General features: G+C 44.1%; 1 protein-coding gene across 4 annotated transcripts in view; it reads right to left on the bottom strand.

Annotated features, from left to right (window-relative positions):
- CPNE4 (copine 4) overlaps window positions 1-13375 on the bottom strand; it is a 436822-nt gene that overhangs the window by 29931 nt on the left and 393516 nt on the right. For all 4 annotated transcript variants that reach the window (XM_029940289.1, XM_029940290.1, XM_029940292.1 and 1 more), the window contains 2 exons: window positions 9242-9328; window positions 6191-6250 (listed from right to left, as the gene is read on the bottom strand). In XM_029940289.1, the coding sequence (XP_029796149.1) occupies window positions 6191-6250; window positions 9242-9328 (147 nt within the window). The remainder of the gene's footprint in view (window positions 1-6190; window positions 6251-9241; window positions 9329-13375) is intronic.

The following is a 13375-nucleotide window of genomic DNA, read 5'->3' as shown; positions in this document are numbered from 1 at the left end:
CAAACAAACAAGCCTGATGGAAATTTTACTTCTTTTTCTGCAGGCAGGCCTTTGCAGGAGGTGGGGGCAGGGCTCCACTTTTCCTATGGGGATGGCCCCAGTATCTGTGACAACCACAGAGGCCGTTCCAGCTCCGGAGATTCTGATAGAGCTTTGGGAAAAGGTATGAACTTAAAAATTACGTGGTGAAAAGGAAATAAACCAACGATCCTTACCACTCACCCCCTTCGTTAGTTCCCATTGCTCATAACAAAAAGATTTTACCATTGACTAGAAAGCAATGGACAGTCTTAAGTACATGGCAGCTGAAAGATTTTTTCCTGGCAAGTGATGGTTTCTAAAGTCTCCCTGATGAAGCTGGAGATAAAATATCTATCTTCGGGAAGTGGCCTTCTACCAAGAATTCTCTGTGCTCTTTAAGTTAGCATTAGTGGAAAGCGAACAGAGTGAAAGGTTAGGTTTATTTTAAAAAGCAACAGGGAGGCAGTGAAAGACGGGATTAAGTTGAGAAATAAAAGCAAGGAAATGACTGAAAAATGCCAGTTTGTGGAGGTGGCTGCCGACGCCTGGCTTCCTGAATACTGGTGAGCTCACAGAGCAGCCACGTTTTCATTTTCTGATATGAAGCATTTATGAAAGCCTGTGGTTCTGGTATGTGCTCCAATCTTCCCAGCAGGAGGCCCGAGAATAGGCGCCTGCCCATTGCTCTCCCCTTCCGCCCAGGAGGCCTCGCTTATCATTAGGCAGAGTGTGGAGCAGCTTTGCAAGACCTTGTAAAGTAAGAATGCGAAATGTTCCCTCCATGGTGCCACCAAGTCCCCAGTGCAGAGCTGCTTCCTAGAAAAGGCTGGAAGCTAATGGTGAGCATCTATCTTTGGACATTTTTGGCTTCTTACACAAACAAGCCCACTCCTCAGATTCCCTTCTCTGCCTGTGACAAACAAGCCATTTGAAACCTCTCAGATGTTGTCTAAGTGAAGTTGCTGGGAACCAACTTCTGGTTACTTGCCTGATCTCTCTGTAATCAACCTGCAGTCAACCTTTGCCATATTGTCTGCTGTTTTCTTTGTTTTTTGTTTGTTGGTTTTATATTTGTATACAATTTGGATCTGTAACAAGAAGCCTTGTAGGTGGAGATACTGTTCAGTCTGAACCATTTCTTAATTGACAGGTTAAACTCTTGTGCTTTTCTACTTCCTCAAAACTCCAGTGGGGGTAAAGAAAAAGGACCCTAGATGGAAAGACCCCTAGTGGCACCCAGTTCATTTCCCGCAAACGGCAAAGCATACCCCTCTTCAACCCAGGGCTCATTCTCTTTGCTCAGAGGTCTATACCAGAGTTTATACCTGTGTTTAGTCTGGGATGTAAAGAGGTAAAACTTAAATGGACACCATGTGGACATGTGTTAGAGTTGGAAAGATTTCCTGAGAGAACCTGTAATAGGTGATCTTTTTCTTCAGGCTAGCAGGTTAATCTGGGAGGAGCCACATTCAGCTTATTAAATCAATATTACCAAAATGTAGACTACAAAGTCAGAGTGGACCACTTGAGAATCTGATACAAGATTTATATCCAGTCTCTCAAAAATGCAGGTACCTAATTCAGCACCCAGTTTGGGGAGGTCAAGAATAATTCATTCCTCAGGGACTCCACTGGCCAAGCAAGTCATGTTTTATTTTTCTTTTCCTTCCTAGATTCTCTCTCTCTCTCTCTCTCTCTCTCTCTCTCCCTCTCTCTATACATATATGTAAGTATATAAACATTTTACCTTGTTGTAACCATAGGGTGGATTTGCTTTACATTTTTTTTCACTTAACATTATGTCATCAACATGTCCCCATGTTATCATCAATCATTATAATTATCATTTAAAATGACTTTATCATAATCCACCTAAATGAGGTACTGTAATTTACATACAGCTTGTCTCTGAAAATCTGCTTTACAAAGTACAACTTTATGCATCTGGAAAAGCAATAACTTTCAAAGGAAATGGTGAACTCTTCTACCATTTTCTTTCCAAACACCTTATGGTGTCTGTCTCTTCTGTGCTGTCTATAATTTTGTGTTTTGTGTGTGAAATTCTGGTATCTAATTTTATTTTTGGCTGCTTTGCCTTGTGCCAAACAGTGAACTCCATCTCCCCTCCCCTCTCCCCGCCCCCTAGGCTGTCCCACCTGCGCCCACCTGCTCCAAGTCTGCCCTGTGATGGTTGCCATCTAGTTATTATGACCCGAAGATTTGCATGAGGGATGGAACTTCCTCAGGGGAGTCCTTGACCTCCTGAAATTGCATGCAAAATCGGGTGTGTGCATTTTCCAAGGAGAGGATATAGATCGGGTGTCAGATTCTCAAGTAGTGCCGCTGACCAAAAAAGAATCATTGACTAGGGCTCTTTTTAGCATCGTTAATCTTGTTCCCTCCAGTGAGGCTTCTCCTCTGCTTATGGTCAGATTCGAGCCTGAAACCTCCCCTCTTTTGGTCCTCAAATTGCTATCCTCCTTTTCCCCTCTTGCCCCATCTTCACTGCCAACCTTATTGAATGACTAGTTCTTTACCTTCTGTTCATACCCTAACTCCTGGGTCTCCCTGTCTCATGCTGCTGAAATAGTTCTTTCAAAAGGTGATATGTGCCTCTTTAATCACATGACCCAGTTTTTTATTTTTCACCTTCTTGCATATGGAATTATTGCCCTTGATCTTGTAACTTTATCTTTCTGGTCATTTGAGTTATTGCCTCATCCTGGACCCATTCCTCTGGCATTTCTTCTCCTATGCGCTGCTCCTCTGCCCCATGCTGCCCAGTGGAGATCTTCTGAGTCTCCTAAACACCTTCTCGCTCTCTTTTCATCTCTCTGGACATCTCATCCAAACCCATAGTGTACAGTTTCTACTTCTCTCCTGGAACCTAGGACATAATTATAAGTGCCATCTCCACCAAGAGGCCTGAAAGTACCTCTATCCTGTCCAAAATAAAATCCATCATTTGGCTGGCAGTGTCTCTTGATCTCCATATTGCAGAGAATCGAATCACTATGCTTTGTCAGTCAGGCACAAAAGACCTGAGTCCTCTGGACTCATCATCCTCCCTGGCCTTCTGTCTCTTCATTGAATCATAGGGCAAGGCCAATTAGAGTCTCTTTCCACAGTGTCTGTCCTACTGCTGCCCTGCTCATTTAGCTTCTTATGTCCTCAGGATGGTTAACCTCTTCTTATTTCATCTTTTAAAACTTTTTTTAATGTTTTATTTATTTTTGGTACAGAGAGAGACAGAGCATGAGAGGGGGAGCGGCAGAGAGAGAAGGAGATACAGATCCAGAGCAGGCTCCAGGCTCTGAGCTAGCTGTCAGCACAGAGCCTGACACGGGGCTCGAACCCACGAACGTGAGATCTGACCTGAGCTGAAGTCGGAGGCTAAGAGTGAGAGAGTGAGTGTGCACAAGCGAGGGAGGAGTAGAGAGAGAGGGAAGGAGACACAGAAGCCAAAGTAGGCTTCAAGCTTTGAGCTGCCAGTACAGAGCTGAACGTGGCACCTGAACACACAAACTGCAAGATCATGACCTGAGCAGAAGCAGAAGTCAGCCGCTTAACCGACTGAGCCACCTAGGCACCCTTTTTCTTCCTTCATCTTTCTGAGTTCCCTCACCACCTTCAATACCTTCCACCAAACACTCCTAGATTTAGTTCCCTAAAGCATGTGCCCAATTACTTCAAGGTCCTGCTCAAGTTTCTTCTGAAGATTTCCTTATTCACCATATTACTTCAAAATTAAAAGCCCTTCAAATTAAAAAAAATAGTTCATTTATTTTGAGGAAGAGAGAGTGTGAGCAAGGTAGAGGGGCAGAGAGAGAGGGAGAGAGACAATCCCAAGCAGGTTCCACATTGTCAGTGGAAAGCCTGATGCAGGACTCAACCCCACGAACTGTGAGATCATGACCTTAGCTGAAATCAAGAGTTGGCCACTCAACCCACTGAGCCACCCAGATGCCTCTGCCCTTCAAAGTCTTAATCCACCAGTTCTCCAATACTCCCCTAAATATACCCTTTTTATGCACATTAACCCAAATAAGGTTTTGATATTTATCATTAGAATGTATGTATGCTTAAACATTTAAGTTTATAGGATGTATTTTGAAGCCAAAGCTAGTATCATACTTATTCATCGAATTTCTTGTTTTTCCTCATCCTTACCTCTCCTTTAAGGTTAGGGTTTGATCCATTATAATTCAATAAAAGTACCTAATACACATCAGCCTGGCACCTGAAGGGAAAGATGCTCTACTTTTGACATTCTTAAGGTAGAGTCAGAAGCAACAGGCATCTGTGGAAAGTGCAAAAGCTTTCCTTTAGCCCCACTTTGTAAAGTGTACTGGCCAGGGTCTTAATGGGAAACAAATGATCCACTCAAAAGGGATGATCCAGGAGAGCTAAATAAAAGGACAATTCAAAGAGTCTGAGGAAGACTGAACTGCTAAGGGAGGGAGGAAGAGCTGGAGCTGAGAGGTGGTGGTTAGTACTTTTAAGGCGGCACCTCCCAGCTGGGGAGGGTCAGGAGGCATGAGAAAGGAGGGAAGGGCCATCCTGTGTCAGACCGACCATGTGGACCCCCAGGTGGTGGAGCTGGGGACCCTGTGAGGATAAACCTCTGGTGTTCATGGGGGCTGGTTTTTTGCAGCACAACTCCAAGGGCAGAGCAAGCCCCTGAAGGGTGAATAAAGAGTTGTTCAAGTGCATGAAATCTAGAGACTCCAAGCCAAATCAATAGTGCTCTCCCTTGAAAACCTATAAATAATTTCCTGAATTGCTCCTTTGCCTAAGACTGTGGGACACTATTTCCAGGAGCTCTCCTTTATGACATTGCTGGCCTTTCTACCTCTATGTGTATACATCAGTACGACAATGAGGCCACAGGACAGCTAGAGTTAGGTGTGGGTGCTCACGATGAACATATTTGCAATTTTCTGTATGTGCCAGTGTGCATGCAGGAGGGCTGGGTGGCTGTGTCTTAGACTCTAAAGAAATGTCCAAATTCTATAATTAAGCCATACCACGTCACGGGTAAGTGAACCATGCCCCATGTTTAGGGAAGATCTAGGCAGACCCCTCTGAGATTAGAGTAGAGGATAATCTTCTAGTTAAGGAGAGATCAGTCTATCAAACCACCCCTTATCTCAACCCCTGGCAGCTCCTTTTAGTCCTTTGAGTACTGCCATCCCTGTCCCAGAAATGCATTGGTCCTGTCTACTCTCTTGGGCTCAAACCTGGACAAAAAATTTAAACCCATCTGCCTTGCTTTTCTCCCATGACTGACCCAGTCAAAGGAGCTAAACAGGGCTGATGTTCACGGGTACACATCTGAAAGATGGGGAACAAAAGCTGTTCAGATTGTTCTCTTGTTCGCATGGTGCTTTCCCATACGTTTTAGCAGATCTCTCTCTTGCCACCTGGGGATCCTCTTTCTGGAGGTCACATCTGCCCAAATCTGGGAGGGCTTTGAATATTAGGCCACTGAAAGCAAGTTATTCCAGAGCAGATGGATTCACAAACTTGGCCTACGACACACCTTAAAGAGACCTAGCCTACCCACCCAAAACACTGGAGTGTATAAATCCTATGGGTTCACAGATTATATGTAGGAGATGATCCCTTATCCACCCACTGAGTATAGATATTCTGTTTCTCAACTTTGAAAGCCTAAATCTCCATTCTTTTGGAATTCACCTTTTCATTGCCTCCTTATGAACCATTTGGATAGCTTACTCTTGGCACTGACCCTTGGGCATGGCATTGGTACTGGTCTTTGGCTGCATCTGCCTTGGGTCAATGGGACTTACCAGAGTGGCTTCCTTCCTTCCCAGCCTACTCACCAGGTGATGGGCTCTGGCAATATACCCACTGCCCGATGCCCCATGTAGTTACTGAAAGAATGGGAAGCATTAGGAGGGCTCCCAAACCACCTGAGGTTGAGTGGCATGGATTTTCTGATATGATTTCCTGACAGCCATAGTCACTGGAGAAAACAGAAGTATGAACTCACTTTTAAAAAATGATACCATAAAATGTTACAGCAATGAGACCTGAATAAAGCTGACCCAGGGTTTTAATAAATTTTTGTCTCCACATTCCCACAGCCCTCCACCTTTCCCCATACCTTGTTCCATAAATATGAACAAATGTGGAAACAACTTACTGTAAACTGGATTTGGCAGCCACCCATGATGTAGTCCAAGAAAGAATGCATCTTGTGGATCTGCATAGGAGGAGAGGAAACTGTTTTAGTAACAGCATGATCTATTTCTTTATGGAGTGGAAGTCTAATCTTAGGGGTTAGACTGCTTACCTAGAAGAAAAAGCAGAAAGATATCTGTGGAGAAGATATAGGTGAGTTGATTTTGATTTGATTTGATTTTTTTGAAGTTTATTTATTTTTCAGAGAGACAGATAGCACAAGTGGGGGTGAGGCAGATAAAGAGGGAGAAGAGAATCCAAGCAGGCTCTGCGTCAGCGTAATATGGGGCTCAAACCCAAGAAACCATGAGATCATGACCTGAGCCAAAACCAAGAGTTGGACACTTAATTGCCCTGATTTTGATTTTATAGGAGAGAAAGAAAGCAATGCCCAATTCAGATGGCCCTGTGAGGACTGCAGCTATCCAGGCCCTGGTCCCCTCTTTTGGGTTATGCATGCCTCCAGGGAGAGACTAACACTGTATTTTCGAGAGTCACCACTGTTTTGGAATTAATAAAGCTTCACACTAGGCTTCAGTCTTGCGCCCCATGTCTAAGTCCCAGTCCTGGTAATATTCTTAGTGTCACAAGTAATCTAGGTTTGCCGCTTCAGGATTGCAAACACCTAAGAAGGCCTTTACTGACAGTTTCCCATTAGTTAGATTCCTGCCGTGCCATGAACAACAATGACTAACTCTAAGCCAGGGACTTAACATCCATAATTTCATTTAGTTCTTAGAACAGCCCTGTAAAGGTGGTGCTATTATTATTACTTTGCGATTTTTGTGGAGGAGGAAGTTGAAGCTAAGATCACCTATCTAGTAGAAGGTGGAGGTGGACTCAAATGGCAAATGGACTGCATAGTCCATCCTTTGGACCTCTTTGCTGGATGTCAGCATGGTCCCTGTGTTTTTGCCCAACCAGGATCATCTGTGTTCTCGTGTGCCATACCACTTTTTGGTCTTCATTTCTGCTTCCTTATGATTCTGCTGCTTGACCCTTGGTGATATTTATCCATTTATTTATTTGACAAGAATTGAGCCCCCACTATGCACTAGATGGTAGGGATATAGTGATGAGAAAAACAGACACGAGATCCACAGTCATGGAACTTACCATCTGGCCACTTTGACCTGGACAGTGAATAATTGACTTTTGACCCTCAATTCTCAGATTCCATCAGATGTTCAGGGCAGCTTCTCAGAGACTGACCCACAGAATCCTGTGTTGGTGTCTTTATCTACCACCTCTAGGAGGCACACGTCTCTTGGCAGACTTTTCTCAGGGCTGATGTTCACTTGGCCGCCTGAATAGTGCCTGCTCCTGGCTCCCTTATGGCAATGCTTTGCTTGGTGGCTGGGACATACTACTACTGTCTATGTATCCAGGAAATAAGAACCTGGGAATAAGTTGAATAATATTGGCCTCTAAGCACCAGACTGGAAGATCAATTCATGGAGGATCAAAACAGACTTATCACAGCCACCTTAAGGAGACAGACAACCATTGAAGTGGTTCATCTGGATCTTTTCTCCTGCTTCCCTGGGCATAGGGATGTTTTGAAGGTGCCTGGGATTTGATTTGTGTAAATAGGTGAGATGACCAGAGACAACTGCCTTTGAAAGGAGAGTCTATTACCAGAAAAGCGTAGGAGGCATGTCATGCTATGTAGTGGTCACATGGGAAAGTACCAGGGTCAGTCAGAGGGCAGAAGGATTGAGAGGTAAGTGTGAGTGGAAGTCTTTATTGTGTTTTATCATGGGAAGGAATGAATGGGGGTAGGGTAAGCAGTTAAACTGGTTTAGGACTGGAGAGTTTGAATTCTTTTGGTGGCTCTGGGCTATAGAGGTGGCCTCTAATTGTGTAAAGCCTGGACCCAGGGAGATACAGGGACACAAGAATAGTGTGTGTGTGTGTGTGTGTGTGTGTGTGTGTGTGTGTGTGAGCTTGGTAAAGGATGTGGTTGGGGGTATGGGCTCTGGATTGGTTGGTTTGCATATCAAAGGCAGACTTACAAGCAAGTTGTCTTCAATCTCTAAGAATTGGATAACACTGGGAGGACAAGTTCCTGTCCAGTCCACAAGGCCCTGAGACATTAATGCATCAAAAACTATAGAAAATAAAAGACATGATTAATACAATGATCCCCAATGGCCAATCCAAATGCACTGACTGATTCCTGGGATGGGCATATCAGTCTTTCCCTTACTCTTGCTCTTGCTAGGAGAGGATGTGCTCCTACAGCTCCTGGCAGCCAGGGAAAAGCCAGGCTGGGGGAAGGAAGCTGATATACACTGAGAGAAACTAGATGGCATTCAAGTCGTATATGGCGGAGTTAGGCATGGCATATATTAAAATCTCAGCTCTTAAACTTACCATGTGTGTGACTAGTTGATGATCTCAGTTGACAGTGGAAATCTCAGCATTATGATACAAGTTAAACAGAATTCATCATAGTTACTCTCACATAGTAAGTACTCAACCAGTGCCAGAATTATTCTCAGATATGACTTAAGAGATTTGATTACCAGCATGTGAGATTTTCTGTGAAGTTAGAGCCCTTCTGGGAGGAATTTCCAGGCCCTCTAATCTTTCTCCATTGCTTTGTTTTCATAGTACCCTTTCAGCATGGGTGAGGCGGCACACAGAAAGCACTGAACACTGTGACAGGTGCCTGGCAAGGGCTCTGGAAATTTGCCTTCCACCTTTGGGGATCTCCCTCTGGTGCTGTTCAGAATAGAGAGGAGCCTGACATGAGACCAGGACTCCCCTTCTTTGAGGGTATGCCTGTCTTTATGGAAGGGATGGTGCCATTGGGCCACCACAGCTCCAAGACCACCCATGCTTATGTTTCTCATTGCATGTCTATTAATACATTGACTTTCTGGTTTTTATTAAAAAAAAGAAAACACCACACCTCCTTGACAGTTTCTCCCTCAGGCCACACAGCTGAGCTCTTCCTCCCAGAGAGCCCACGCTTCACACTCCTGAAACAGAAGGGCTATATACATACCTTGCACTGATTCAAAATCACAACGCCTGAGTTCTTATAGTTCTTCTTCTTGGCTTTGTACTTGGGGTTGATGCACTCCCATTGCACCTGCAACAAGAGGGGCCATAGCAGAAGAGCCTGCTTAGGAAGAAGTGGGCTCATTCCGGGAAGCCAAGCCCCTGGGGACTGCAGCAGATGGGTCTGAGGGTTGGCAAATGGTTTCTGCATGGTAACCCTTGCATCCTGGGTGACAGGGAGATGTAGTTGAGTGAGACTCTGATATAAAACTGCCTGGTTTTAATCCCAGTCCCTCCACGTCCCAGCTGTGTGACCCTTGGCAAATTACTTGATCCCTTTATGCCTTGGATATCTCCTCTGTAAAATGGAGCTGATAATTGTATCTATCTCATAGGATTATTGTGAGGATTTAATAATTAATCCATGTAATGCATTTAAAAAAGTGCCTACACTTATAAAAGCTTTCTATTAATAGGATCAACTCAAGGACTGGAAGGAGGGAGACATCTGCAGACACACTGTTGAGCAACACAGTGTTTAGTCTTAGTGCCTAGGAATTAGCTTAAAAGGTCAAAACTGAGACATTGAGAGCTGGCTACAGGAAATTAGTGGGGATAACGATGAGTTTGCACAGAACTTCTCTGAGAACTAAAATAGTGGAGTGATATAAATCACACTAGTGACACAACAGATCTCCAGAGGGATTTCTCTGAGGGACAGTGTCAGAGATGTAGGTGTGGCTGGGACCTGAGGACATAGCTGGGAGCTAAGGGGGGCCGTAGGGAAACAGATATCAACTTTTCAAACCTACAGAGGACTTCATGTGACAAAATCAACTTCATGTCAAGCATCTAAGAGCCACTGAAATCTCTTGCTCACCATTCTGTGGGAGCTGGAGCCTTGGATTTCCACTCAGGAGACCAATTTTCACTCTCTGACAATTAGCAGTATCTGAAAATAAAGTAGTTTCTTTCTTCTTTTAAAAAATTTTTAAGTTTATTTATTTTGAGAGAGAAAGAAAGAGAGAGAGAGCAGGGGAGGGACAGAGGGAGAGGGAGAATCCCAAGGAAGCTCTGCATTGTGAGCACAGAACCCAGTGCAAAGCTCCATCCTGTGATACTATGACCTGAACCAAAATCACGAGTCAGACACTAAAGTGACTCAGCCACTGGGACACCCCCTGAAAATAAATCAGTTTTTAAGGCAGATCTGAGTGAAGTAGACTGGAACCGCATTGGCCCCTGTGATCCATTCCTCTCAGCCTCCGTGCATTTGTGCTGTTCCCTCTCACAATGATGAAGAGCTTAGCCATGGGACTTGTTTTGGCCAATGGGACATTAGCAAAAGTGATTATGAGCAGAGGATTAAAAAGTGTCTGGGCAACGGGGCTTGCCTTCCTCTTGCTGCTGGGAAGTTTTTACCACCAGGTAAAAAAGCTTAGGCTGCTCTCCCGGAGAATAAGAGTGCATGGAGAAACATCCTGGCCCTCCCAGCCGCGGAGGCACAAATGCATGAGTGAGTTCAGCTGACATCATGCAGAGTGGAGAGGGGCTGTCCCCAGTTAACTCAACCCTAAATTGCCAACCCTGGGAATTGTAAGTAAATAATGATTATTGTTTTCTGCCAGGAAGTTTTGGGCTAATTTGATCCTTGGCAACAGATAACTGAGAACAGTAGTTTCTCACCACTGGGCAAGTTCCAGTAGGGACTGGGCAACCGCATAAGAGTTAAGAAAGGAATCCTGTACTGGCTAAGGGCTCTCTAAAACTCCTTCCAGAAGGAAAGGAAGGAAGGAGGGAGGGAGATAGGAAGAGAGGAAGAAAGAAGAGTCAAACTAAATCCGAAATCAGGACATCTCCAACCCTGTTTTTTTTTTTTTTTAAAGGCCTAATGTTTCCACCATCATGATGGTTATCTTTTTTCCCTTGCTCAGGTTCTCTTCTAATCTGCTCTCCATGTGGGAAGCTCTTGATAAGCAAGAATTCCAGCTTCTCTCAAAGCAGATTTAGTATTTTCAGACAAAGCACCCCAAGCCCCTCCCAAACCCATCAAAACCGAAATTTCCTTTCCCCCAAATCTTCCTCTAATGTCACAGTAGACACAAGTAGGGTAGGGATTTACCTTACAGTTAGAAAGAAAAGCTGTGATGTTTCCTTTGTTGTGTTCAATCATTTCCATTAAACTCAATTTCTTCAACAAAGCAGGACATAACAAATGAAACTTTGAAGGAGTTAGAGCTCAAGTTCTATTAATAATTTTAATAATAGGGGTGTCTGGGTGGCTTAGTTGGTTAAGGGTCCGATTTCTGCTGTTATCATCTTGCAGTATGTGGGTTCAAGCCCCACATCAGAGTCTGTGCTGACAGCTAAGAGCCTGGAGCCTGCTTCAGATTCTGTGTCTCCCTTCCCCCGCTTCAAATAAATAATTAAAAAATTAAAAAAATAAAAAATTATAATGCTAATCTCTGAAAAGGGTACTCATTGTGACCTCAGGCTAAGGCAGACCAGTAGTAGTGTAGGGGTTGGTGCAGCCAGACAAGGGTTCCAAGTAGTGTAGGGGTTGGTGCAGCCAGACAAGGGTTCCAAGGGTTCCTGAGTCATAGCCCGCAGGTACTTGGGGCTTTCATGCCTGTTGGGTGGGAAGGGGATGGTGATGAACCAGGTCTAAGTTACTTTGCATCTGCCTTGGGATAAAGTTCTCATGTAACTATCGGCTATGTGCCTTACATCTACAGTCCCACTTAACTCTCCCTACAACCCACTTCTGTAGACTAAAGGTGAGGCCCAGGTCATACGGGTGGCAATTGGTGGAGGTGGGATTGGTACCCATCAGTCCTGCTCCAAAGCCTGGTCTATTAACACAGTGCTGCCGCTGGGAGGTCTTGGAGGGGCTCTTCCGTTTGTTCTTGCAAGTCTCCCTTTTGGCCACCTCAAACTAAAGCCATTCATGAAGGCCACCCAAGAATTAATCCAAGTTAATCAAGGATTTACCCTGCACCTGAAGAACCATGACTCTCACAGGAGGGAGCTTAAAAGAGGATGTCTCCTCTTTCTGTGTCTATTTCTAGTTACTGAGGTTCCTCAGGGTTCAAGCCTCCTCTATCCGCCACATCCTCCATTCTCTTCACATTAACTACCTCTGTTTACTGATGGCTTCAAAATACATCTCCAGGTAGGCCTCTCCCCTGAGTGCCGGTTTCCTGAACCCCATTCTTGAACTTTCCTCACAAACTGGACCTCTCTGAAACAAGACTTCCTTACTCAGGAGGTGGCACCCACATTTACCCATCTATCCTCTTCATACCCAAACCCTCAACATGTCTTAGCCTCTGTCTCCAAAATCCATCTTAAATCACTCCACTTCTCTCCATATCCATCACCACTTTGTTAGCCTAAGTCATTATCACCTCTTGTCTTTCCTTCTGACAGACCTACTTCACTGCCTTCTCTCTATAATGGATTATCTACAGAGTAGCCAGAGGAATCTTTTAAAAAAGTTAAAACCATGCCATTCTCTAGCTTGGACCCCTTTGAACCACTGTCCCATAGAACTTTCCACAATGATGGAAATAGTCTATATTTTCACCCACCAACATTGAAGCCACTAGCCACATGAGGTGATGGGGTACTTGGAGTGTGGCTAGTGTGATTCAGGAATTGAAATTGAAATTTGATTTTTAATTAATTAAAAATGAGACTAAAATACTCACATGTAGCTCGTGGCTCTTGTCCTGGAGATCACAAAGCTGTCTCTTATCACAGTTAGAGGAAAATTGGAACTCCTTTCTACGAGCTATTAGAATGTGCTTTTCCTGGCCCCTGCTTCTGTCTTTGACCACATTCCATGCACACTCTCTGCTCCAGATATACTGGTCTCTTTCCACATCTTTAATCACACCAAGCTCTTCCCTCATTCAGGACTTTGTAATGTGAGATTCTCTTGGCCTCTATGCTTTTCTCTTGCTTGTTACATGGTTGGCTTTTTTCATCTTTAAGGAACCTCAGCTTAAAGGCTGCTGTTTCAGATTATCTTTCCAATACCATAACTTTATACTAAACTGGTTCAGTTTTTTATAGCATTTGCCACAAGCTATTTTTATTTTTTGTTTGATTCATGTTTATATTGTACTCTGATGCA

The sequence above is a fragment of the Suricata suricatta genome, chromosome 5 (genome assembly GCF_006229205.1).
Source record: "Suricata suricatta isolate VVHF042 chromosome 5, meerkat_22Aug2017_6uvM2_HiC, whole genome shotgun sequence".
NCBI lineage: Eukaryota > Metazoa > Chordata > Mammalia > Carnivora > Herpestidae > Suricata > Suricata suricatta.
This window is presented reverse-complemented; position numbering and strand designations above follow the sequence as displayed.